Source organism: Pholis gunnellus (assembly GCF_910591455.1).
Source record: "Pholis gunnellus genome assembly, chromosome: 1".
NCBI lineage: Eukaryota > Metazoa > Chordata > Actinopteri > Perciformes > Pholidae > Pholis > Pholis gunnellus.
The window spans coordinates 6160133-6186814 of record NC_136528.1 but is presented as its reverse complement, the minus strand read 5'-3'; the positions used below and the strand labels follow the sequence as shown (position 1 = coordinate 6186814).

Here is a 26682-nt window from a genome sequence, read left to right as displayed (position 1 = left end):
CTGATTTTGGTTAAATCGGATGAAACTCCTTCAGCTCAGAGACCGGTCCACCGTGGACAGACCCAGATCCTCCAGCAGAGACCGGTCCACCGTGGACGGACCCAGATCCGGCTTCACCTGCAGCCTTGGACCTGCAGTCGGAGCTCCGGAGGGAGGAGGAGAGCTCAGCTCCCGGCAGCAGCAGCGTCTCCTCCTCCTCCAGGAGCAGAGCTTCTCCTCTCTGGTAGTCGACACCGTCACCAGCCTGCCGGAGACCCAGGACATATTGCTGGACCCGCTGGAGGGAAGGGAGGCACGGAAGGACCAGAACCAGGACTGAGAGGAGCAGACTCTCAGACCCTGCTGCAGTACAATGAGAGGTTTTCTAAAGAGACTCGGGTGCTCAGAGACACTACCACTTTAGTCCACAGGGACGACAAAATCACCACAAAATGAAGTTCCTTGTAGTGACTTTAACTTTCTGAAAACACTGTGAAAGGATTAAAGTCGTGAGACAAAAACACAGACAAGTCTCAGACCGCACAACGCCGTGGTAGAGACCTGTCAATCACCATGTAGCCCCGCCCTGAAGCATACCCTGCTTTATGGTCTGTTTGACTCTAAATGGACCATCATTTACTAAATGAACATCATGCTGTATTGAAGAAGACTTGAAACTAGAGATTGAGACCATAAACTCATGTTTACAATGTTTACTGAGGTAATACATCAAGAGAGAAGTAGAGTCATTTTCTCATAGACTTCTATACAACCAGAGGAGTCGCCCCTGGTGGACACTAGAGAGAATGCAGCTTTAAGGCATGAAGCTTTGATACCAAATATATCAGGCTAAATTTAGCAGACATTTTGCACAAAATAATGCACAAGACACCAACATTTTATTTACATTTGATGTGTTTGTGAAGCCATGGAGACATGAACTTGACTGATATTTCTCTGTTTCTAACCAGGCTGAGGTTTGAGCTGAAGCAACCGGCTGTGATTCTGATTATTAGTGAAATTAAAATCATGTAAACGCAGCAGGGGAGACCGGTTCCTTCCTCTCGGCTGTGTGGGAGTTAATAAGACACTGTTGGGGTGGGTGTTGTTTGGGATTAATGATACTTGCTGGATGGGGGGGGGGGCATTCCTGACCTCACAGGGGTTCACAGTAGTGTGGCAGCTTACTTGTGGATATTATCAACGACCTAAAGACCTCTGCTGCTCGAAGTGTCAGTCGTGTCTTTTCCTGTCTGTTTGCTCTCAAACGTCTGTGCTGTAACGTCTTCCCTGTGTTTGACATGTGAAAACGTGTGAAGGTGAAGTTTACCAGGCGAACTGGCTGACAGTGTTTCTCTCGCCGTCTGCAGGAAGCTGACTCTGTGCCAGGCCCTGACCTTCCTCCTGCTGCTGGTCGCTCCCGTCTGCCCGTCGTCCCCGCAGAGCGTAAGTGTGACCCGTCCAGTCATCACGAGTCACCGCATGCTGCCCTCGCTTACTTTGACCCACTGGATTGATTGTCAACCGCAGCTCCTTCCAGAGACGCAGAGGAAGCTTCTTCTAGTCAGACAGTCACGGCTAAGCACAGCTAAGCCTTAACTGCTGCAGCTAATGATCATGTTCATTGTTGATTAAGCCTGCTAATTATTGTTTTTCACTGGATTACTCAATTGTTTGGTGTATGAGATGTAAAAAAAAATACTTTAGAGCTCTCTCTCTCTTTCTATATATATATATAAGTATATATATGTATATAAGTATATACATATATATCATGTGTATATGTATATAAGGAAATATATGTATGTATATAAGTATTTATATATATATATATATATGTATATATCATGTGTGTGTGTATATATATATGGTAAATTATAGCATTCACATGATGTAGTTTCTGGTGATAAACTTGAATAAATCCAGTTGTTTGAAGATGTTTTCACATTAATATAAAATAAATATTAGAGATGAATTATGAGCTCGCTCTAAGCTGCGTATAATACATCATCAAAACTACTAATGACAAGATTTTTAAGTAAAATACGATCTTTTATTTTATTAATTTCCTAATGCAAATAATAAATATAGATGACGACAACAAAAAATATATATATATGTACACTTCAGGCCGATGAAAAAAATAAGTTGGGAGCCTTGAATAACAGCTGCTTTAACAAAACGTAACAAATGTTTGGACTATGGTCAATCTGTAGGCCTATTGGTGGCAAAACAAATGCGATCGGGGAATCTCTAAAAGTTATCACTGCTCTATTTCTGTGACTTTTATGATCCGGTTCACCTCTTTCTGTGGGTTCATCACTGAGGAGACATTGTTACGTGATTAGTTGTTAATATGGGAATATGTATATTAACATTTAATTGATTAAAGCTCAACAGAGCCTTTATCAATACATTTAACTTCTTATAACAGAGAAGTCAGTCGGCAGCCACGATGCCAACCTATGTGCAAACACACAAAGCTAATAGCTGGACGCGGGCGTTTTCAAGTGCACCGCGCTCACACACGGGGCCTCGTAGACCCCTTCTGTCAGGGCCCAAGGCCATTGCCCACAGTCCCCCCACTCTTTCCTTCCTTTACATCCTCTCTGTCCTAAGTTTGACAGAGTTAAACGTTGTCATTAAGCTAATTTGTGCAGAGAAAAATCGTCGCTCTCAGGTTCCAGAGAGGAAGAATCCGGCTCGTTTGGATAATAAACCGATCGCAGCCCTTTTGACCAGCATCAGATGTGAGCTGGTGGCTGATTGGATTGTTTTTGCAGCGGGGTTTATTTATCAAATCAAATCAAATATTATTTTATTTTATTTTAAAAAGAAAATGTTATTAAAGAAAGTGTAATTAAATATATAAAAAAAATATTAAATTAAATACATTTTAATTTCCTCATCAAATCATTATCGCTTTTTTTAAACATAATAATACAATAATATTTGCACGTCTTTTGCACATAATCAGATTATTCAGTTGTGTCTGCAGAACTGGTGTTACTGGTCTGTAGCTCTTCACCTTCAACTCTCTCTTTCTGTTTGCAGTTTGTTTTTTAAACACGAGGGCAGGTTTCTTTTCCTCTCTTCTCATGTGAAGGAGGGGGGGGGGGCATTGTAAAGGTCAAAAGTCACTTTCATTAATCTAGAAAGCCAGCCCCCCCCACCTCCAACTGTTATCAACGCTAATTTGACCGGCGGTAACACTAATGAGGGCAACCTCAGGTGACCCAGCCATGGAAAATGATGGAGAGTCGTGGCACAGGTCGCTCGCAGCTGAGTGTGTGTGTGTGTGTGTGTGTGTGTGTGTGTGTGTGTGTGTGTGTGTGTGTGTGTGTGTGTGTGTGTGTGCGCATGTCTGACCAATTCTGTTCTATGAGTCACAAAGTCAAAGAGCTTTTTTTTCTCTTCCTGTTTCCTCTGTTAACAGACGCAGGTCGGCGGCTGCGAGTGCCGTTTGTTCGTCTTGAGGTTCTGGATGTTGTAGTTTTATCACTGAGATGGAAACTATTGTTTTCATTGACGTCATGTTGAGCACAGGTTGTTCAGAAAGACTCACAAATACACAAATACTCTTATAAAGGATTAATTATATGTTTCATAAAAGTGGAGACACACTTTTTTGTATTGTATGTTGTCTGTGTGACAGTACAAACATGTAACATGAAAGAGATGTGATCGTTTAAACATGGTACAGATTTGTAGTTGTTTTTGTTAGAGGGAGTATTCTAATGTATGTAAGTGTGTAACTGTGACCAGAGGAATGTGTAGGCATGGACGGATTATGAGACAATAGGCCCTTGGGCACACACATGTGAAGGGCCCCCATCCCACCGTAAGAACAAGAGCCACAGATTGAAGGAGACATGATGGTCATTCAGCATCTCTTTGTTGTTGTTTTGCATCTGTTTGGTGGTTTTGAGTCTCTCTTTGGTAGTTTTTAGTCTATTACTGGTACTTTCAAGTCTCTTTTTGGTCGTTTTGTGGCTTTTATTGGTCGTTTCAAGTCTCTCTTTTCTTTGTCAACATAGTAAATTAACTGCAGAACACGCCAGAAACTTCCTCGCACACTGATCTGAAAACACATTACAGAATCCTGCTGCCTAAATATGAGGAAGGTGGTGGGAAACATGGACAAAAGATTGTTTTACACATGTTCTTATATTCACGCCTGGCATGAGAGTTAATTCTCACTTTGTACATCAGACGACTTTGACTTCAGCTCTTCCTGACAGAAAGATAACCAAAGCAGTTTTGTGTGTATGCGTGTGTGTGTGTGTGTGTGTGTTTAAAGAGTTAAAGAAAAGTGTGTGTGAGCCAGCTCCTGTATGTGTAACCGGTTGGAACGCTGCCAGTTCCTCCTCCAGAGCCAAAAACTCTGGAATGTGTTTAAGGAGCGCCATTGAGATTTCTCTAATCACTTTTATTGTTTGGCTCTGATGGTCCTGATCCACCAGGTTCACCAGGTCCTTGTTTGACACCGTCTACTCTGTCAACCTTCCCGCCTGTTGTGGGATTCCTGGCTATAAATAACGTGGGTTTTGTGAGGCGTCACACATAACTCCCCCCCGACACACTTTTTCCCCCTTTCACAAATGATATCCCATCATTCTGCCAACACTGTAGTCCCTCTGTCTTCCTCTTAAACACACACACACACACACACACACACATGCTGCTGACAGTTTCCACCTGACCGATTGAACATACAGAGCAACGTCACAGAGCGATCACAGTGGAGAGTCATGTCACACAGGATAAACAGAAAAAAGCCACTCAGGATATAAACTGATCAGCTTGATGAATATTGTGAACGTTGTTATCAAGATGCACATGCAAAGAATATAAGACATTTATCAATTATCAATTATTATTGTTTGGTATTTTCAAAATGTTATTTAATCAAAAAGTAACTGTTACTTTCATTTTGTGGTGATTTTAGCTGTCACTGTAGAATAAAGTGGTAGTATTTCCGAGCACAAGAGTCCCTTTTGAAAACCTCTCATTTTACTGCAGCAGGGTCTGATAGTCTGCCCCTTTAAGTCCTGGTCCTGGTTCTCCCGTGCCTCCCTCCCTCTGCTCCTGGAGGAGGAGACGCTGCTGCTGCCGGGGGCTGAGCTCTCCTCCTCCCTCCAGAGCTCCTACTGCAGGTCCAAGGCTGCAGGTGAAGCCGGATCCGTGTCTATCCACGGTGAACCGGTCTCTGCTGGAGGATCTGGATCTGTCCACGGTGGACCGGTCTCTGCTGGAGGATCTGGGTCTGTCCACGGTGGACCGGTCTCTGCTGGAGTCTGAGCTGAAGGAGTTTCTGGTGAACCTGCATGATTTCATCTGGTTTCACCAGAATCCGACCCGGTGTCTCCGATGACGAGTTCCTCAGTAACTTTAAGTAAAAGTAGCCCACACTGTAAAAAATACTCTGTTACCAGTAAAAGTCCTGCATTCAAAGTTGTTCGCGAGTAAAAGTACAAAAACACATGCAACAAAAAAGTACTGCAAGTACGGCCGGGAAGTACTGGAAGTGCAAAAGTGCTCACTCCTTTCCCGTGTTTATGGGCTCATTCCTGCAGCACTCTCCTGGTCTTAAAATCAACCCTAAAACAAACAGGGTCTGGATCACCAGCTGACATTTTGCTCTTCTTCTCTGTCACTTTGTGTTTGTGTTACAATGTCAGCATTTACGTGTCTTTCACTGTTTGTTTGTGTGTGTGTCTCAGTCCTGGGTTTCTGCGTGGCATCCCTCCGGCGAGGCCTCGTCGGGACGTCCGGCGCGCGCCCGGCGGCAGCTGCACTTCAGGAACGACTGGGCGGCGTGGAGCGGCTGGTCCGTCTGCTCACGTAGCTGTGGGAGCGGCGCCTCGGTGAGGACACGCATCTGCATCACCAGGTAAACGCCCGGTATTTATTTTATATCTTTAGGTATACTTTCTCAAAATAAGATAATTAATACAAAGTATAAATCAACTAATAAAAGTTGGTTAAGCTACACGGCAGTATATGAAGTAATTAAAATGAGCTCCATCTTTACCAGCATGTACAGCAATATATACGTATCTGCATAATGAGGAGTACTTTTATTTGTTGTACTTTGAGTACATTTTGATGCTGAGCTTTTGTACTTTTTATTAAGAGTTTGAATGCAGGACCGTCCGTCCGTTCTGTCTGTTTCTCAATTCCAGAAAAACCTGAAATGCATTTAAAGTAATAAATAAAAAATAATAAGATATATATAATAATATAATAATGTTTTAGGGGTAGTTTGTACAGTTGAAAAATATTATATTATCATATTTCATGTGCATTTCAAATTTATCAGAAATTTGCCAATGAAATATTTAGTATCATCAGTGACTTCCAGCGCAGAAACACTTTTTGAAAGAGTGTATTTGAACCAGTTATCACGCCCATTTACAGTAAATCAGAACTATTGAGATGTTACATTTACATTTATTAATTTTGAAATGATGAGACCTAAATAACATAATAAAATCTTGATGCGCTTTGTGCATGAGAGAAGGATTTGTTCAACCTGCACAGACATAGTTTCCACTGTAAACTCCTCCCTGCTGTGTTTTCTTTATCCAATGAATCTGTGTTTTCTTCTGTGTCCCAGGAACCCAGTGGGAGGACCGTGTACAGGAGATCCCAGACAATACAAGATCTGCAACACCAAGGTCATTTCACACTGTATGAAAAAACACGACTTTCGATGCAAACAGTTTAGAACAATGGCGGATGTTTGCTCTGGAAGGTGTGTGTTTCTGGGTGTGATCTGGAATTTCACTGACATATTAACTCACGTCTTCACTGCACTGCTTCGCACTGAACTCTGGGATTTATCTGAGTCGTGCTGCAGTCAGGTATCAGCCTGGGTTGGGTGTGTTTGGACAGCCAGTCACCGTGGCCTATAAGGAAAAACACACAGATGGGCTGCAGCGTGTTTAAGCATGCTCGAGTGTGCGTGCGGCAGTTTGTACGGTGTGATGAGCTCAGAGCTTCCAATGAATGGACGCAAAGCCACAACTTCTCTCTCTGCTGCAGTTTGTGGTATGAACATGAAGTTTTGTGAGGATGAAATCAGATCATACTGCAGCTTCTGTGGACTCAGCACAAGTAAATGTATTTGTTTTAGGGGTAATATTTGAATTATTATTTATTATTTCGATTTCCTTCGCTCTGAGGGGTGGAATCGATGGAGGCGATGTCTTTAAATGTCGTGTTGGGGTCTTAAGTTTGATATGGAACAGGAAGAAGTGGGATACCTCCATATTTGAGAGGCTGAGAAACAGCATTCTTTGCCGTTTTTGCGTGAAACATTACTTATATATTATATAATATAATAAAAGTTCTGCACCTCTATGGAAACAGAACATCCATGGCTAGAAGTAGAGAGAACTCGATTAATCGTTGCAGCTCTATTTTTTAAAGAATGTATAGCCTACGAAAGAAACAGTTGACAGTTGAACACGTTGAATCGGCTGAAAAGCTGCCCGACAACGGCAGACAGAGTGCCAACGATGTGGGAAACCGCAAACACAAGGCCCGACGTTGTTATGGTTAATACACTTTCAGGGAATGAATAGCGTTTGTGTGTGTGTGTGTGTGTGTGTGTGTGTGCAGGAGTGCCCCCCCAGCTCGGAGGATTTCAGAGAGATGCAGTGTGCTGCCTTCAATGACAGACCGTTGGTGACTGGAAACTCCTTCAGATGGACCACCTTTCATGGAGGTCAGTGAGGACAACTCAGCTGATGTTTAAACAAAAACACAATAATGTATTTCCTAATCATTTAAATTCTGTGTTTTCATTATCGGCCGATAAGTTCAGGTATCAGAATCTGTATCGGTGTCCAAACATCTGTATTCGTAATAACCAGACAGCAGATGTTACAAATTTGGTTGTCTGATAAAGTTGAATTAGTAGACTATACCGCTTTTTAAAACACTTCACACATTAAACACATAAACAGCAATACATTAGAAACAATGCAATCAGATAAGAAGGTCAGATAATAAGAAAATAAAGTAGGGTTTTATTTATCACTAGTGTTTACACGCATATTTAAAAAAAATATGTATATATATATATATATACATACATCTATCATGTGTCGTTGGCTGTCATGCGATACACTTTCCATGCTTCCCCTGTAAAGGCCTGCTGGCTGTTGAATCCACACGGGGTTATGAGTTTTCTACATGACATCTGTCTCCTCTCTTTTGCCTCGCCTATTTTTCCCCCACAATGAACTAATGAGACACTGACCGAAGATCTCTCCCTGCCAGGATCTAACCCCTGTGAACTGAGCTGCCTGGCGCTGGGTCACAACTTCTACTACAACTTTGGCCGTGTGCTCGATGGCACGGCGTGCGACAAGGAGCCCGGAGCGGTGTGTGTCAACGGACACTGCCTGGTGAGTGGAAACAACACTGAACGTGTGCGTGTTGGTCTTTTAGGATAATCTTCTTCTGCTAGTTTTGTATGAGGTTCCAAAACGCATTCATCTAAAATTGTCCCAGCCGTTGCCATGTTGAGAGCCGTGAGGAGGCAACAGAGGAGGCAACTTCGGTTCTGCTCACTGAAGCCGAGTGTCTTTAAGTGTGTTAAAGGTGCATTCTCTCTACTGTCCACCAGGGGGCGACTCCTCTGGTTGTATAGAAGTCTATGAGAAAATGACTCTACTTCTCTCTTGATTTATTACCTCAGTAAACATTGTAAACATGAATTTATGGTCTCAATCTCTAGTTTCAAGTCTTCTTCAATACAGCATGATGTTCATTTAGTAAATGATGGTCCATTTAGAGTCAAACAGACCATAAAGCAGGGTATGCTTTAGGGCGGGGCTACACAGTGATTGACAGGTCGCTATGTCACTCCTCCGCTTACCAAATATGGTAACTTCTATTAATAGGTTGAAAAAAATAACAACATGGCATTGGCCATAATCCAAGATGGCGACGGTGAAATCGCCGAACTCAAGACTTCAAAACATCAGTCCACAAACCAATGGGTGATGTCACCATGACTACGTTGTTATATAGTTTGTGGTTTTTATGTACTCAGGCTTCTACCTTTTTAATCGACAAACTGATTATTTTCTAGTACAGTTGTTCATCTGTTGTGCTGATGATTCAACCAGAAGAGTTTCTTGTCCATTAAAAGCCTTTGAATTCATTTCACACTCCCTATGAGAAACTGAATAACATAACTCACTCCTGCGACTTCTCTTTTCCTGATTTCAACATGAGGCTGTGTTGAGCTCAAATCTCTCTCTCTCCCTCCTCTCTCTTCATTCCCGCCCTTGTTGAGGTGTAAGTGATGTTGATCACTCTGACTGGAGCTCTCTAGAGACCTGAACAGTCCAGAGTCCTGCTCCCACATCCAACCTGTCCCCCTGCTCACCCGTCTCACCCCTCACACAGATGGGGACGGCTGGAAATTAACTTGTGTCCCCCGGGTCCCGCAGCACATGCAGAGTAATGAGACACATGCGTAATGCTCCGTGGACACATCTGCTACACGAGGCTAAACCCATGAGCAAAGCTACTTTTCACGCCACTGACAGAGGATTAATGCATGTCTATTTTTACATATATCTCTATATATGTATGTATGTATGTATGTATGTATGTATGTATGTATGTGTGCGTGTGTGTGTGGTGTCAACAAGTGGTTTATGGGCCGTTGGAGGTCAGCACAGCACAGAGCCTGAAACAGGAAGCAGATGTGGCCTGCAGCTGGTGTGGAGGGCTGCAGGTCACATGTTGAGATCGGACTGCAGAACACATGGCTGGTTTGGACACATTGCACGTGTGTGTGTGTGTGTGTGTGTGTGTGTGTGTGTGTGTGTGTGTGTGTGTGTGTGTGTGTGTTTGTGCATGTGCATGCATGTGGAATGTGTGTGCAGTGTTGTATATTTGTAGTTGCCAATTTTTGATCTGGGAGTTTGTTTGATCGATAATGATGTAATTCTATTTTATGACAATCTATCATATTGTCAGAAAACAGTAAACGATGCCCATCATAAGTAGCCGGTGCCGAAGGATGTTTTTAATAGTTTGTCCAACAGCCCAAAATGGTTTTGCTTTTTTTTGCTAAGTGTACAATGAATGATGTAAAATGGAAACAAGAGTCTGCAGCCCAAGGTAACGGCTCTACTGAGGACGCAGCAGAAATGATGCAATGATTTAATTAGAATACTCTTACAAGCTTGAGTCCAACAGAAAAGGCAGGAAACATCAGGCAAACCTACAGAACTCCAACCATGAATGACGACAAACTGATAACCAACAGTGAAAAAAGACAGGACTAATAAATACTAATCAGACAACCAGATACAGGTGGGCAAGCTGATTGGTGGAAGAAACAAAGGATACAAAATACAACACATGGTGATACACAGAAAAAAAGGATGAGAAACCACAAAGACAGGAAGTCAAACAAACACAAGACACAAGTAATGGGAAACTTCAAAATAAAACAGGAAACAGACTGAACAACAAAAATACAAGATTGTGACAGAGGCACTTTGAGCTTAATGCTAACTTCAGCATGCTCACAGTGACAATGCTAACAGGCTGATGTTTACCAGGTTCACCATCGTAGTTTAGCCTGTTAGCATGCTAACATTTTCTAATTGGCACTAAACCAGACGGCAACCTCCGGTTCTTCTCTCTTGGTTTATTACCTCAGTAAACATTGTAAACATGAGTTTATGGTCTCAATCTCTAGTTTCAAGTCTTCTTCAATACAGTATGATGTTCATTTAGTAAATGATGGTCCATTTAGAGTCAAACAGACCATAAAGCTGGGTATGCTTTCTTTACTTGACTAACGGCCTCAGTGCTAGTCCAATCACATACCAAAAGTGACGGTAAAGCAGCTGCTCAAAAACCAACTAAAGCTGCTCAATTAACCCTGAATGTTGCGAAAGAATAAGAATCACCAAGTTTATTTCTACACCCTCAAAGTTACATTAACTTGCAAGCTTGAGTGTTTTCTGGTGGTTTGCAGGACCGCGTGCACCCTGCTACTTACTCACCGTGGATTCATTTCCTGCGGTGCACACACGGTACCCTCGGAGTGTTCGTGTGTTTTTAAAGACCTTAGGGGGCTGATTACAGGTTCCCCTAGATCTGGATTGTTGCTCTCTAGCCTTGGGAACCTCCCCGTTGATTGCTCTTCAGAGCGCGAGGGATGGAGGTCGGAGAAGAAAAGCGGCCACTGTAATCCATCTAGCTGGAACACTCTCCACACGCCATAAACCATCCGGCTTGTCCTCCAAGCTCTTTGCTTTGGCATTTTAACGTTTACAGAGAAGACTTCCCATCCTCCTCTCTTTAGGCCCTATCGCTTGCCGCCGAATCCCAAAGTAAATGTTTGCAAGGAGGAGAAAATGACAGGGAGAAGCAAATAAGAGAAGGTGGACTGAGTTGAATCATGGCAGAAGGTTTCGAGGTGACTGTACGGCAATGGGAGGATGGGAAATGTGCGCAAAGTCAACACGCTGTCAGAGAAACAAGTTTCAGCAGAGCAAACCAACCAGATCAAACTGTATCCTTGAACATTTGTGTGTGTGTGTGTGTGTGTGTCATGCAGAAGCCCGGCTGTGACTCCATCTTGGGCTCAAAGCAGCAGGAGGACGCCTGTATGGTGTGCGGAGGACTAAACACCACCTGCCTGCACCACAAGAGCGTGTACCAGAGCAACGGTCTGGAGGCAGGTAGGATCATATTATCTCCACCAGGAATCAGCAGCTTCAGATCCAACGCGGTCTGGGGGATATTTCCATAATGATGTTAGTCATTCGAGTTCAGCCAAGAGGTCATTGTTCTCTGACGGAGTGAGAGTTAACCATGGTAACCGTTTTTTGGCCCAACAATACCTGTTGGCCGCCATCCAGGAAGAATTTCAGCTAAACAACACGTCCTCCAAAATTACAGTCATTAAGATTTCAGGAAGGACACAGTGTTCACACTCTTGGCTCAATACCTGCTTTGGTACAGACTGCTCACATCAAACATGTTGGGAGGAAGGTTTTCTAATAAAAAAGAACATTATTTAAAGAAGACGGAATATAATTAATAATAATAACTTTATTTTTATAGCACCTTTAAAATCAGAGTTTACAAAGTGATTCTTTTATATTTTCTTATAAATTGTTGAAATTGTATTCAACCACCACATGATTAGATCATTTTTCTGATGACAAAATGTGTTGAAATCGTCTCCGGCTGTTCCCCCCTCACAACAGGATATGTATGTAAATATTAAACATGTTTAATATTTGCGATCTGAAATTGGTACGGCCATGATGGACTCCCGACCAGCTTGTGGGATGTAAAAAACACTCTTCACACACCTCACAACAAAGGAAAACTGGGCCTTGCTGACCATGGTCTGAAGGGGGGAATCGGACCCTTGATCGTCTTGATTCTCCTGTTGTGTGCTCTGTAATCTGCATTAGGAGGCGAGGAGAGATCCTGTGCAGAAACATCAACACAGTCAACAATATATTTCAGACATTTAGAAACATTGGTCCCTTGCTTCAAAACCTTTTGAAGGGCGGGGCTAACTGTGATTGACAGGTCGCTGCCGCTACCAGACCCGTATACGTCGTCTCTACGTCACTCCTCCGTATTCCAAATATGGTAACTTCTGTTCATTGGTTGCAAAAAAACAACAACATGGCGAAGGCGAAATCGCCAAACTCAAGGCTTCTGTCACTTCAAAACGGCAGTCCACAAACCAATGGTTGACGTCACGAGTCTATGGCTTTAACACACACACGGTTCACACACAGAACAGAAAGTTCCCGACACCTCAGCGACTTGGCTGAAGAGCCTCGGCTCCGTAACGGAGGCTTCCCTCACACAGCTGTGTGTAGGCAGAGCACCGGCCATAATGACTCAGAGTTGAGCAAAAGGGAAAACAGGCTGATAAAGGCCGCTTTGTTTGGGCGACTCCACAGACCTTGGGGTTTGCTTTTTTTCTTTCCTCCTGCAGCTGCGTTTCCCAACGGACGGAGAACTGATGCACAAAAATCGCTCCTCACAAGGTCAAACACCGACGGCCTCGAGCTCTTAACTCTGACGCTTCCTCAATGGCAGCGCTACATCTTCATGTCGCTAAAGGCCCCGCAGATGAACCTTGTGAATAGTTCCTCTCTGAGGTAACCAGGGCCAACCAAAGTTATCCGCTGTAATGAATGAAGGGGGGGAACCATAGAGCTGTCCCAGAGGAGAAATATCACTCTGTGATGGATGATTGTGTTTCAGCTCGTTCATAGATTGTCTGTCTTTTGTGCTCGTAAAACCGATCCTGTGAAGTTTAATGATAGTTAATCATTACTGATTTTTGTTTTAACAATGACAGACGATCAACGTGTCTGCGTTTGGCAAGATTGTCTGATCAGTTACTGATTACATATCAGTTACCGATTGATGAAAAAGTGTCAGATGATGATGATTTAGTGTGCTGTTCAGAGAAGAACCCAGAACATAAAGTGTACAAAGTGAAGGCCTGCAGCCATCTATTTAGCTTCAAGTGGCTGCACTTCTCAAACCACAGAGCATTAATAATGGAACAGTTAAATGTTTAGAGACGTGCAGCTGTTGTTGGAGTTATTCATTAATGCGGAGGAGTTTTTTTTAATAATTAATAACTAATTAATGCCCATCACGTGCTGCAGGTCGTGCTGACCGTGCACATTTCAATGAGCAGACTCGTCTATTTGCGTCTACTGCATCAAGGCTTTGTAAATTTCCCCGCTGCGGGACTAATAAAGGAATATCTTATCTTATCTTATCTTTAAACTATTTTAAAAGTCAACATACATGTTCACTCAGTCGAAGAGACCATAAAAAAGCTTAAATATTCATTCAAAAGTGCTCTTTCAGTAAGATCTTTCTTCAGAGGTGACAATGAGCCTTGTGTGCTTTTGCAAAATGAAACGTTCCACATGGACAGCAGTGGATTTGATTTCTGAAGGAGTATAACAGTACTTTGCCTTTACCTTGGTCATGTTATTGTAGTTAAAGTTACAATCTTGATTTCTTTTTGTTCTCTTTGGCGGCACCAATGGTGATAATCTGTAATTGCAGGTGTGTTTTGAGATTTCACTTGTTTTTGAAGGTTCATCATCTGTAGTCATCGCTCTTTTCTTTGTTTGTTCGGCCTCAATAACTGTCGCTGTCACAATGAACGTATCCAACATGAGCACTCAACTGGAAACAGCGGCGCAATGGAGTCCAATGTTTTCAAACAAAAGCAAAGCTTTTAAAAGGTACTTTTATTATTATTTTAACATGTCCTGATTCTGCTGCTTCAAGATAAAAACATTTAAATAACAAAATAATGGGTCACTTTTATTGTTATTCACCAAATTAGCAGATCTTTATTAGCTGCTTTCTTTCAATAAAACAAGTCTACTTATACTGCAAGTAGGAAGAGTGAGCAAAACAACCTTTTATCGTGAAGAATGTACAGGAACTGAAATGTGTTTATCAGCAGTTTTACAGCCGCTCCTTTGATCCAATCAGGCAGGTTGCACACATATACGGACACAGCTGAGTTCCAATCTGGTGCAACCGATCTCAAGTCCCATTGATAAGACTAGTGTAACCACGGCCTCAGTTAGATCACATCCCAGTGTAAACGTGGGTGAATCCGGAACTATCTTGGCAATGCAACAGACGGTCTTAAGTGATTGTTTGATCTAACTTTTAATGTTCTCCTTTGTTTAGATTAAAACAACTTCAAATAGCTCGACTTTAAAAGCCGCCTGAGGCTTTTTCTCTTCTTAGCCTCACTATGTTTTCAGTGCAGCACCTGTGTCCCCAGGTCATAATAAAAAATGTAGTTAAAAAAAAAGAAAGAAGGGGAAACAAATATTAAAACCAACCCTCTAACTGAGTGTCTCTTTTTGCCAGGCGGACCTTTTGGATACAACGAAGTGGCCATGATACCAGCTGGAGCCACCCACATCCGAGTCACCGATAACAGCAGGAACTATCTAGGTAAGATAGAGCCTGAGTCCCACACAGGACACCTGGCCTTCTGTTTATCAGTTTCAGCTTTCTGCAAGAAGACTTTGCGTCACTGGCTCTATGGCTGTAGTGTAAATCAGGCAGTTAAAGTAGCTCCTAGCAATAACTTCCTCTCCCCGGAGACAGGAGAGGCTCAGCAGTCCCATCTGGTCTCTGGTCCTGCTGCGGGAGTTTTCCGGGCAGCATAATAACCAAGGACATCTATTCTCATCCTTGTTTATGGGACCAAAATAAAATAGCCCCCTCCAAAATGGCTCACACTGTGGTCTTGAAAAAACTATTAAAGGCTTTATCTGACCACTGGGGCGAGGCAGGTGAAGGTACTTGTTTCCATCTCATGTCATGGAAAATCCCTCTTCCACCACTGAGGAGAGACAGCTGCCATATATAGCCAGCTGGCATATTTCTGTTTCTGACAGCCTGCCTTTTCCTCAACATGGCCCTCTTATATGGAGAGATAATTGACCCTTTGCTAAGTCCCGCCCCTCAAAGGAAGAATGGCCAATCAGAGCATAGCATCATCAAGCTCCAACCGGCGTCCGACAACTATCCGTCTCTGCTCCACAGACACTCAATGGTTTCAGATGTTCTTCATGTTCAGGTGGGTTTAGTGGATTTGGAGCTTGTCATGATTAAACATGAAAATATACTTTTCTAAAACGTTATGTTTCTACCAGGCAACAACCTCCAGTTCTGACGAGTGAAGTCAATGCGGAAGTGTCTTAAAGCTGCATTCTCTATAATGACCACCAGGGGGCGACTCCTCTGGTTGTATAGAAGTCTATGAGAAAATGACTCTACTTCTCTCTTGATTTATTACCTCAGTAAACATTGTAAACATGAGTTTATGGTCTCAATCTCTAGTTTCAAGTCTTCTTCAATACAGCATGATGTTCATTTAGTAAATTATGGTCCATTTAGAGTCAAACAGACCATAAAGCAGGGTATGCTTTAGGGCGGGGCTACACAGTGATTGTACAGGGCGCCTCTACGTCACTCCTCTGCATTCCAAATATGGATACTTCCGTTCACTGGTTGCATAAAGACAAGATGGCCACGGCGAAATCCCCGAACACGAGGCTTCAAGACAGCAGTCCACAAACCAATGGGGGACGTCACGACGACTACGTCCATTCTTAAATACAATCTATGATAATATTAATTTAGGGAGCGCAGTCAGGGACAGTGTGGGCTCCATGGTAGCTTCATGGAGCGGGGGTTAGCGTATAGGCTCAATTAGAAATATTTGACTCCTGAATAACACCAAACTTCTTTCCTTCCTTCTCATCACCTTCGTCCCTTGTCCAGCCCTCCAGAACGGTCGCTCCCAGTTTGTGATCAACGGTAATTGGAAGATCAACATTCCAGGCGAGTACAATATTGCCGGGACAAAGCTGCTGTACCGGCGCTCGGCAGACACCTGGGAGAGCTTCGAGGTTCCAGGACCGACCCAGGAAGACCTCCATTTAATGGTAAGAGCTCCAAGATACTGTTACAGGACAGTTTGATCATCATCTGGTCTCAGGAGCTGCAAATCTCTTGACGTGTCTAAACACATTCTACTTTCTTACTTATTCTGCTTATCATTTAGCATTTCACAAGGTAAGAAAAACATCAGGTTTGAATCAATATTTAATTGTTTCCATTCAGACCCTGTGCAGGTATTTCGCAAGCAGACCTGGCTCAGCTACCAAACAGCTGTTAACTATTGCTTCCTCCTGAGATAGTGTAAGAACAGTCTGCTGTTGGTTGTAAGCATCCTCTGAACACTGTGTACTGTTTGTTTCCTTTGGCAAGTTCTACATTTGAGTGAGAATGAATGCAACAGCACTTGTGACCTCTTCCTGGGGGCTGGTGCTCTGATTTATTGCCTATAATTTGTCCTAGTACTCTTGTAAACCTAAATGTAAGGTTTAAAGGTTAACCCTCGGGTTAAGACGGCCTTTATCTCAGGCCTTGTAAGGCATAAGGAAAAATTGTCATGCATTCAGTCGCCATGCCTTTTCGCTAATCCCCCCATTTACCTTTAGGATTACAAGGGTATGAGAACAAATTATAGGCAATACATACCTGGACCAGTCCTCCCAAAAACTTTCAGTGAGCACAAAGAAAATTGTTTAGATTCTGTCAAATCGGAAAATAGCAAATTTACTACAAGGAAGTTTCATTTTGTGTGTTTTTTTTGTTGGTCCCTGTGGACTAAAGTGGTAGTGTTTCTGAGCGCTTTTCAACTATGAGTTGAATTTTTTTCAACTTGAGGCGTTCAGGTCGCTCATCCAAAAATGTGAGGCGCATCGAGCGGAAAAACGCGGGATGCTCAGCAATGCAAAAGTAGCGCGCAAAAATGTTTCACTATCATTGAAAATAATTATAAATAAATAATAAATACCCTGCTGCACTTTGAAATAAATTATGAATGCAGATGAACACCAAAGAAACAGATTCAAAACCTTTCCAGGCCAGTCTTGATGTTTCCATGCTGTCCTTGTGTGCAGGTGCTGGCAACAGACAGGAACCCAGGCATCGAGTATGAGTACTGGCTGCCACCAGGCCAATACGCCCTCCACCATGGGAGGAGTCCACTGCGTCAAGCTCACCACACTGCCAACGACTTTCCCTGGGATCAACCCACCACTACCACCACCACCACTACCACCACCAGGCCTCCCGCTGTCACCACCCGACCCCATTGGTGTAAGTCCAGCCTCCAGCTTCATTTAATCACCCTGAGATATGTTCATACAGAATACAGTGTGTTTTCACTTCATGGAAGTTAATGTAACATTTTGGTTGCCTAAAAATGTCTTATTCAGCATTTGGTTATACTTAGTTCAGCCCTCTTGGTTCCCTTCTGGTTGCAAAAAAACAAGATGGTAACGACCAAAAACAAACCAATGGGTGACGCCACGAGTCTATGGGAGAAACCAGTAAGAGTCCAAATGAAAACCCAGCCCTGTGTTGCCAACTATGTTCCAATAGAAGTAGCAAGCAGCACTAGCTACAAAAAAAGTTTTGTTAGATAATTTGAATTATAGATTGCTTTAACACAATATATTTAAGGTGTTCCTCACTGGCGTCGGTCCACAACATCCCATCAGTCAGTCTGCCAGATCAGATCACTTTGGATACTTTGAAAAGCTCTTAGATTATGCAGCAGGAGCAGCTGCAGCTTTTTCTAGTAATTAGATTGTATATCTGTTTTCATCTGTAGTCTGGGATCAGGCTGAGATAGAAATTCTCAGAATAACTTTTGGCGTTCCTTCAACCTTTAATGGAGTTTCAGCTGACACGGCTTAAGTAGAAGATGACTTAACTTCAATTTCAGCGTGAACTCCTGTAACTTTTATTGCCTTTAGATGAACAGACGTTGACTGTCTGCAGCATATTGATATTGTGAATATTCCATCAGCATTATGTTTCAAACGCACTTATATTGATCAAAGTGAAATCCCTGCACACCCTCACAGGTGTTTCCTGTCATGCGCTAATAAGAAGGAGCTAACAGGTGCAGCAAACTCACAGGAGAACGAGGTGACCGTCAATCAAATCACAGTCTGACCACGCCCACAAAGCCCTGAGGGGAGAACCGATCAGGCACAATAAGTGGAAACACCTGTCTCCGTCTTTAGGTCACAGTGGATTTAAAAGAGTTTGGCCCAATCCCAATGTTCCCCCTCACGGACTCACGAACTTTGAGGCACGCTCCCAAAAAAGTCTGTGAGGGTTTAGGGCTGTGCCACTGTCAAATCGTCACGTGTTTGAGGGCTCTCTCGCAGACATTTTGAGCCCTTTTTGAACCCTTTCCGTAAGTCGCTGACTTAGCCTAAGGGAATTACCCACAAGTCATTGCAATGTGACGTGAAACACGGGGCAACCAGTGGACGCAGCTCACGAGTGTTCAGCCTGGAGTATTACATTTACTCAGAAACATTAAGGGTTAAAGATGGAACAAAAAATAAACTTTAAATCAGAGAATATTTATTTATTTATTCATCAAATATTAGATTTTGTCATTGAAGCTGTTTTGACAAAAACGAGTAAATAGATTATATGAAGTTACCTCTCATCCTGTGAGGAAAGAGCCAGGAAGACGTTCAAATGAGGGAGTACAAAATATAAAATAAATACCCACAATTATACTTATATTATACATATTTGTTGTCGCTTTCATGGTAACATGATATGATCCAGCAAAGTGCTGTCCCGTTCATATTTACACCATTTAAAGCCCTCACAGTCTCTCACACTCACCCACTCACCAGGTGACGTCAGTAGGTCCTTGAGGGTTCAGGGCTTGAGGCTTTAGGGGGGACACTGGGATTGGGCCTTTATCTACATGCTGAAGCTGAGGAATGCAGCTGGTTTATCTGTCTTGATAAGCCTGCAGTACACATGTTCGGAATTCCTCCTTAAACACTCACATTCACATGGAAATCTGCAACCAGCCTGAGGCCTTAAAATAAATCTGAGTAGCTGCTCTGGAAACATTTTCCAACTGATGGATTCATGCCAAACACAATCTGACTCTTGATGATGTTGCCAGAAATAGTGTTCATTTGTTTGTTGGGTAACAAGATGAACTTTCCAGTCGCTGAGTCTGGTCATGATTTCTGTTGTTGGGCAGGATATAATGAGGTTACAATGATCTGGAACTGTATGCTGGATTATGTATTTTATCTTTTTGTGACAAACCTCATCAACACATTTTGAGAGAAGTCTGCTGTTTCTTACCAAAATATTTGAAAAGTGATTTTCAGTTTTTTCTTATCTATTGTGCAACACAGAATAGATCAAACAGGGCCAAAATAACTGATATATTTTAAGCCGATATGCAACAGGAAATATGTTTTCTACTTGATTCTGGGGTCAGTTTTGATCCAGCACAGTATTCATTTGCCCCCTCTGCTACTGCGTCAAGCTGTCCGAGCTGCGTTACAGTGGAGCCCACACTGTCACTAACTGCACTAGAAATAGTGTAATAAGTGAAATAAGTGATTTTAGAGAGAAGCAGACAGAAGTATTTACAACATGTGTTTGAAGGATAAATCCAGGATGTCAAACTGATTCAGCAGTGAGCTTAGCAAAGGGTTAATTACATGACTTTTAAGAAGTGGCAAAGATATTATTTTAACTAGTTTTGAGGGTTTAGAGTTAATCACTGTTTCACAAACTGTGGTTGGTGTGTCAGTGTGCATGTTGCATTGCTGCTAGTGACACGGAAATACATCAATATGTCTCAAAACAGTGTCTTTTAATATCTAAGTGGCTAAAGTCACAAATGTTCAAATGTAACAAAATCATTTTATAGAAATGAAACAAATTAAATCACAAAATGCTCTTACTCTAAACAGAAGCACCTGTTTACAACATTGTTGACAACACTGTGTGTGTGTGTGTGTGTGTGTGATTTGTGTCTCTCTAGTTTTAAGGCCTGTGAAGCCGCCCCACCAATCTCCCCAACACAACCGCCGCCAGCCCCCTCACCAGCCCATCCTGCCCCGTCTGGAGCGGGAGGAGAACCACAGAAACCTCCTGCCTCAGCCTCCACCTGGAAGTATGTTCACCGTTTCCCCAACTCCACCCGCCCCATCCCCCAACAAGCTAAGACCAGCTAACCATGAGCCGATGAACGATCCGCTTCATACAACTCCCATTAAGAAAGCAAACATGCGTATTTCTCATAGAGTTATTTTTTAAGGTGTTTATTTGTGAGCTTGTCTCTGCTTGGTTTACTCTGCAGGGCATTGTGGGAAATGTCGGCGGGTTAAAGGTCGAAGGGAACGCCAGAGACAGTATTGCCAGAAGGACTTTGGTGAGTCTGAGCCTAAAAACGACAGGATGCGAACTTTATCTTATGTCTTGAACATTTGATTGAACTCTTTTCTGTTTCCTGTCAGTTTTCCGGGGCCGAGTCCTCGGGAAGCTGTACAGAGGCGAGGAGACGCGCTACGACGTCCAGATCATCCACACCTACCGGAACGGCTTCCGCCTGGAGCACCGAGAGTTCCTGTGGGTCCCGAATGTGTGCGACTGCCCCCGCCTGGAGGAGGGGAAGCAGTATATACTGATGGTCCGTCGCCACATTAACCATGAGCGCACGCTGAACCGCATCCTGCTGGATGAGGAGAGCTACGTGGTGCCGTACAGACCCAGAGAGGACGAACTGCTGCGGCCGCTCGAAAGACTCGAAAGACGCTGCAGCAACAGAGGACCCAAACAGCCTGCAGAACGGACGGGATGAGTGAGTGAGTGTGTGTGTGTGTGTGTGTGTGTGTGTGTGTGTGTGTGTGTGTGTGTGTGTGTGTGTGTGTGTGTGTGTGTGTGTGTGTGTGTGTGTGTGTGTGTGTGTGTGTGTGTGTGTGTGTGTGTGTGTGTGTGTGAAGCTTTATTCACTTCCAGCGTTTAATTTCTGGACCTTCAAACATCACCAGACTCCAGATGTGATCCGTGGTCGATGGTCCAGAGTGGCATCACTGGAGAGAATGACCGTTTCAGCCTCATTTGAAACTCGCCACATTAAGAAACCAAAAAGACTCCACGTTTATTTAAAAGCCAGCTTACTGTACCATATAGAGCACTTTAGGTGGATGCTTGTGCCCACCTTTAAACACGTACCAAAGAGAAGAACATTGACTGAAATGGCCTTTTTGTTATTGCTGTTTTTCCACAGCTATCATTTCATTTTTGTTTTTATATTATTGTATTTTTGTGTTTAGACTTAAAGAAAAAATCCACCCAAAAACACGCAGACGAAGAACGACTTCATTCCTATAAAACATCATTTTGACTTTGTCTCCTGCTTATTTCTGGGGAAACATAGACTCACCCAGATATTAAAGCACATGGTCGTCTTTCTAGAGCTGCCACGATGAAGCTGATGGTCATAACTAAATATGTGAATGGGAACACGGATATTGAGGATATTAATATTCGTGTTTCAGTCACGTATTATTATGCACATTTTAAAGTATCACATTATAAAAGCTGTAAAAAAAAAAGCAAAATTAATTAAAACTCCCCAAACTATTTTTTTCGCCACGTTGGAGTTGGTTTTTGACAGATTCTGACGCAGCAAACCTTTAACTCACGACCGTGGCTCATGGGGTAGAGAGGATTGTTGGTTTGATCCTCGGTTACTACGTGTGCTGTGCCGAAGTGTCCTTGAGCAAGACACTAAACCCCTAACTGCTCCCCGGGCGCTTCTCAGGGGCAGCCCACTGCTCCCTATATATATACTAGGGATGGGTCAAATGCAGAGAACAAATTTAAAAAATAGATTCTTACGTCTTCTCTAATCATTTTAAATTAAATTCTAACCAAGTCTAACTGTGATGTCTCCTATCATTATCTAAACGGCACATCTAACTGCAGCTAAATGCAACAAATTCAATTTGCATGTTGCAGCATGCAATCAGGATTTAGAGGTGGGTTTTTCTTTTAGGTGTAACTCGAGATAGTAAAAACATATTGCTTCATATGTATAAAAAATAATAAGCTTAAACCACAACTCATTAACTTGTGTGTCACTTGTTTAACGTCTTTCATAGTGTCTGTTTTGTGGTATTAATTTTTTCTAGTGTGTTAAATCAGGTCTGCTTTGTGATATTTACGTGAAAGAGATTATGAAATATACAGTATTTTATTGTGTGGCACTGATTAACTACAAGTATACTAAAGTATAATTTGACTATAATTGTTTTGAGAAAACTTGCAGTCCGTTGACTTCTAGAATAGTCAGTTAACTTCTGTGCGTTGTGTTTTGCATTTGATATATAACAAACCTCATCTACGTGTGCCAAAATAATGTCTTTGTACATTTTGTCCATAAAGTGAATGAAAATAATGACCCACTCTTGTATTTAAACTTATTATAAATGTTCACAAAAAAACAACATAGCCGACAGGAGAACAGCAGCGTTTTTAAGAAAACAATGTATTTACAAAAAAAGCTTCACATCTACAACAAAGGAAGCACTACATTTAAACTACAGATAATATAACTAAGTATTTATTTCATGACTGAGCCAGATCGCTGCTCATATAATATAATATCATTATAAGGAAGTCATCGCAGACACTCGGCTCAGCGTCCCTTCAGTGGAGAAACCAGTCTCAGGTTTCCACAACATCAACATGAACGTGTGGGGAGGAAAGGGACGATATTTAGATTCACAACACGGTTCATCTCAGCCAACCTGGTCTCACAGGAATCCGTGGAATGACTATGACCTCTTCACGTAATGTGTTAAAATTACGTGTCTGCATCACTTAAACTATTTCACGTTTAGACAACAAAACCACTTAGTTAGTTTAAGGAAAAATATCTTCGTTCAGCTTAAAATACGTTCGCAAATTCAGTAATATACGTAATCAGTCACAAACGTAACTTCATATCTCAATAGGTGAGTTATCGTACTCATTGACTAAGGATCCTTTGTTATGGTGGACACACAAATTAAACGCATCCACGTGAACCTTCAGAACTAGTGACTTAAAGGAGATAACCTCCAGATCTGCAGAGTGAAGTCAAAGCTTCATGTCTTCAAGCTGCATTCTCTCTAATGTCCATCAGGGGGCGACTCCTCTGGTTGTATAGAAGTCTATGAGAAAATGACTACTTCTCTCCTAATTCTGGACATAACATGCCACCACCTAGTATTGTGCGTCTAGGAGGTCGTGGTCATTTTCCGTATTTCTGTGAGATCACGTTGCCTCAGCAGACATGACTACTTCATCTGAAGGCGTGAGACAGAAAGCTTCTGTCCCTTCTGGAAGTTTTAGGGTTATTTTTAGTTTTTTCTTTGAGCACTCTTGGTTTCAATTTTCTAAGTTTTCAAAATAGAGTAACACATACAAAATAAAAATGTAAACAAGAATCAAGTGAATGATGAGCTATATAGCAACAAAATGCGAGCATGCATCGTGTTCCCAAAAAAGCTAAATATTTTTTGCCCAAATATAACAAACTTGTGTAGAACTTTAAAGAACATCATACATTTCTGTTTAGCTGCCTCTCAGTCAGACCGTCCGTCTCTGAGCATTTAAAGATCCATCCAACCAACCAACCTTAGGTTTATATTTCTACACATGAACAAATCTTTCTTTGGCTTCAGGCTGCAAATGAGAACCAACTCTGAATTTGCCTCAGTTGGTGCGTTTCCATCTACCTGTTTTCATGCACCATTTTCAATTTGCGCATCAGAAAAAAAAATGCAGAAAATTGAACAAAAGAAATTGGAAAATCACAAAAACGTTTTTGCTGAGGTGGAAAAGTTGATGTATCGATAAAAGCCAAACAAAGTGCAACCGAAACAGATTTAGCGAATAAATTATGGCGCACACGAAAAACAGTCTGGTCATCGCTCCACATATATATACATCATACATACATCACGTTTTCTCCATCGTTTTTCAAAGTTTGAGGTTCGAATGTGCTGTTTTAATTACGTCATCTCGCTGAGCCCTCCTCTTCTGTACTAGTATAACGTTTTCCACTGATGAACTCCTAATAATCGCATAACGGAAGTGGCTGGAAAGAGGCATTCATTCACATTTTATTTTGCAGATGTTCTCAGTTAAAATACAAGATAAAGTTCCTAATTGACTGAAATGTTGCAATTAAATTGTTTCTGTCTGTACATTTTCTGGTTTGTAACTGTTAGCACTAAATGAAATAAAGTTCATGCTATTATTATTATTATGAAACTACAGTGTGACTGTTCCAGTCATTGTCATTCCAGCAGATTATTTCAAACTGCAGCAGTTACATCCGAGTTCATTATTACACTGGATTGAAAAGTCCTTAATAAATGATCAAACAGTAATTTGACATATTGGGGTACGCGCCTGTTTGTTTATTTGTTGAGAGTTAGCTGAGAAGATCTTCACCAATCTCTTGTGGGGCTTTAGCTGGGAGTTGATTAGCTTTAGCTTAGCATAAAAGCTGGAAACATGAGGCCCAAAGCTCAAAAACCCATCGAGCTGCACCTCAAAAGTAAAAAAAAACTAGCACGTTATATCTCGTCTGTTTAATCTGTGTGCAAACAGAAATCAACAAGTTGTGGTTTTATGGGAACCAGCGCATTTCCCAAAATGTTGAACACATCTTTTAAGGCTTCTACTGTAACTCTTGGTAACTGAATTTGATTAGAGATGATAGTTGAAATGTATTTTATTATCATGAAATGTCTGTATGATGTCGCAGCCTGGTCTCCTAAAAATTACGTCCCCATACAACGAAACTGCATTCTCGATATGTATCACAAATACGTTTCTAATCGTAGTCTGAGGAGGTCCGCGTTGGGGAGGACGTCTATGGTGGATGGGAGGGACAAACAAACACAGGACTTTCACCCAGGAGACCACTGTTTGTGTCACAAAGGTCAACGTGCCCTTATTCTAATTAGCGTGTGTAACTTAAATAACGCAACCTATTTTAAGACAAAACATTATGTTTTTAGTGAACCTGACAAAGTAGTTTTGGTATGTTTTGGTTTTGTTTCAAATTAAAACATTAACCACGTGTTTAAAAGGTTTTTGCCAGGGTCCAAGGACAGAGGATGTCGTATGTTGTGCAGATTGTAAAACCTTCTGAGGTAAATGTGTGATTTTGGGCTTTGAACATAATTGAGAATGAAGTTTCATTGAATGGCAACGCAATTTTGTAGGAGACAATTTAAATGACCATTTGAGTTTAAAAAAAAAAGAGAAAAAGTCTGTTGTAGTATTTAGTTGGAAAGAAAACCTTCACGTATGGTCGATGCGCCTACATTTTTATCTAATTTCTTTGATTACAGTTGTAACAAACTGTTCTTGCCGCGTTGGAGCATCTCTTGCCTCCTACATTATGTTTGAACTCAACACAGTTCTCTGTTTCCAACTCTGAGAAAGATTTGTTCATGATCAAAACCATCGACTGCCCGTCTTAGATCAGAGGACTAACAGGGCTTTCTTTTTTTTATTTCTTATATGAAAGAAAACATTAACTGGGATGTGAGCCTCTGATGCAATATTACAGCAAATATCTAGAATCCTCCCTTGTTATAATATCAACAGTCTAAAAAATAGCAAAACAATTAAATACACCACTACAATTAAAGTTCATAAATGTATCCATCTTTACACCTACTGACTGTAATCCCCAACATTACACAGAGCGAGAGTTCACCCCTTCTGATCCCTTTGGCAATTCATACTGTTAAGTGTGTTTCCAAACCACAGTCGAGTCCTCATAGTGGTTTTAATGTCATGGTGTGAAGCCGGCGACGTCACGGCTTTAACCAGTTCTTCTTAAATCAGCAGGGCACCGAGCCTTCTGATTGGTCCTTCTCACAGCAGCGTGAGTCTTTGACCCATGTGACCTTGAATCACATGGGACCTGTCGTCCCCATCGTGTCACCCCCCCCCCCCTTTCACAGAGGCTCGTCAGACGGTCACGGAGACGTGGCGAGAGGATCCCGAGCGCCGTTTGATGCGCGAGCGGCGAGGTCTGGATTCTGACTGGCAGCTGCACAGAGGGCCCAGCAGCAGCCAGAGGTAGAGGATGACGCAGGCCCAGCAGGACGACATCTTCACCCAGAAGGTAGACCAGCTGCCGTGGGTGAAGGTGGTCTCCAACACTGCCGACTCGTAGCTGGAGGAGGACAACAATGT

The 26682-nt window shown here is 42.2% G+C and overlaps 2 protein-coding genes across 2 annotated transcripts in view; one reads left to right on the top strand and one right to left on the bottom strand.

The window, feature by feature from the left end:
* adamtsl5 (ADAMTS like 5) overlaps positions 1-22873 on the top strand; it is a 31006-nt gene extending 8133 nt beyond the window's left edge. The window contains exons 2-13 of the mRNA XM_079161389.1: positions 1350-1425; positions 5703-5872; positions 6599-6659; positions 7606-7711; positions 8269-8396; positions 11582-11705; positions 14914-15000; positions 16339-16502; positions 17526-17724; positions 20453-20584; positions 20771-20842; positions 20928-22873. Of these exons, the coding sequence (XP_079017515.1) occupies positions 1350-1425; positions 5703-5872; positions 6599-6659; positions 7606-7711; positions 8269-8396; positions 11582-11705; positions 14914-15000; positions 16339-16502; positions 17526-17724; positions 20453-20584; positions 20771-20842; positions 20928-21271 (1663 nt within the window). The 3' untranslated portion in view covers positions 21272-22873. The remainder of the gene's footprint in view (positions 1-1349; positions 1426-5702; positions 5873-6598; positions 6660-7605; positions 7712-8268; positions 8397-11581; positions 11706-14913; positions 15001-16338; positions 16503-17525; positions 17725-20452; positions 20585-20770; positions 20843-20927) is intronic.
* A 3581-nt stretch (positions 22874-26454) lies between these two features.
* Positions 26455-26682, bottom strand: part of serinc4 (serine incorporator 4) — a gene marked incomplete at both ends in the record, with an annotated part of 24098 nt that continues 23870 nt past the window's right edge. The window contains one exon of the mRNA XM_079166181.1: positions 26455-26662. Within this exon, the coding sequence (XP_079022307.1) occupies positions 26455-26662 (208 nt within the window). The remainder of the gene's footprint in view (positions 26663-26682) is intronic.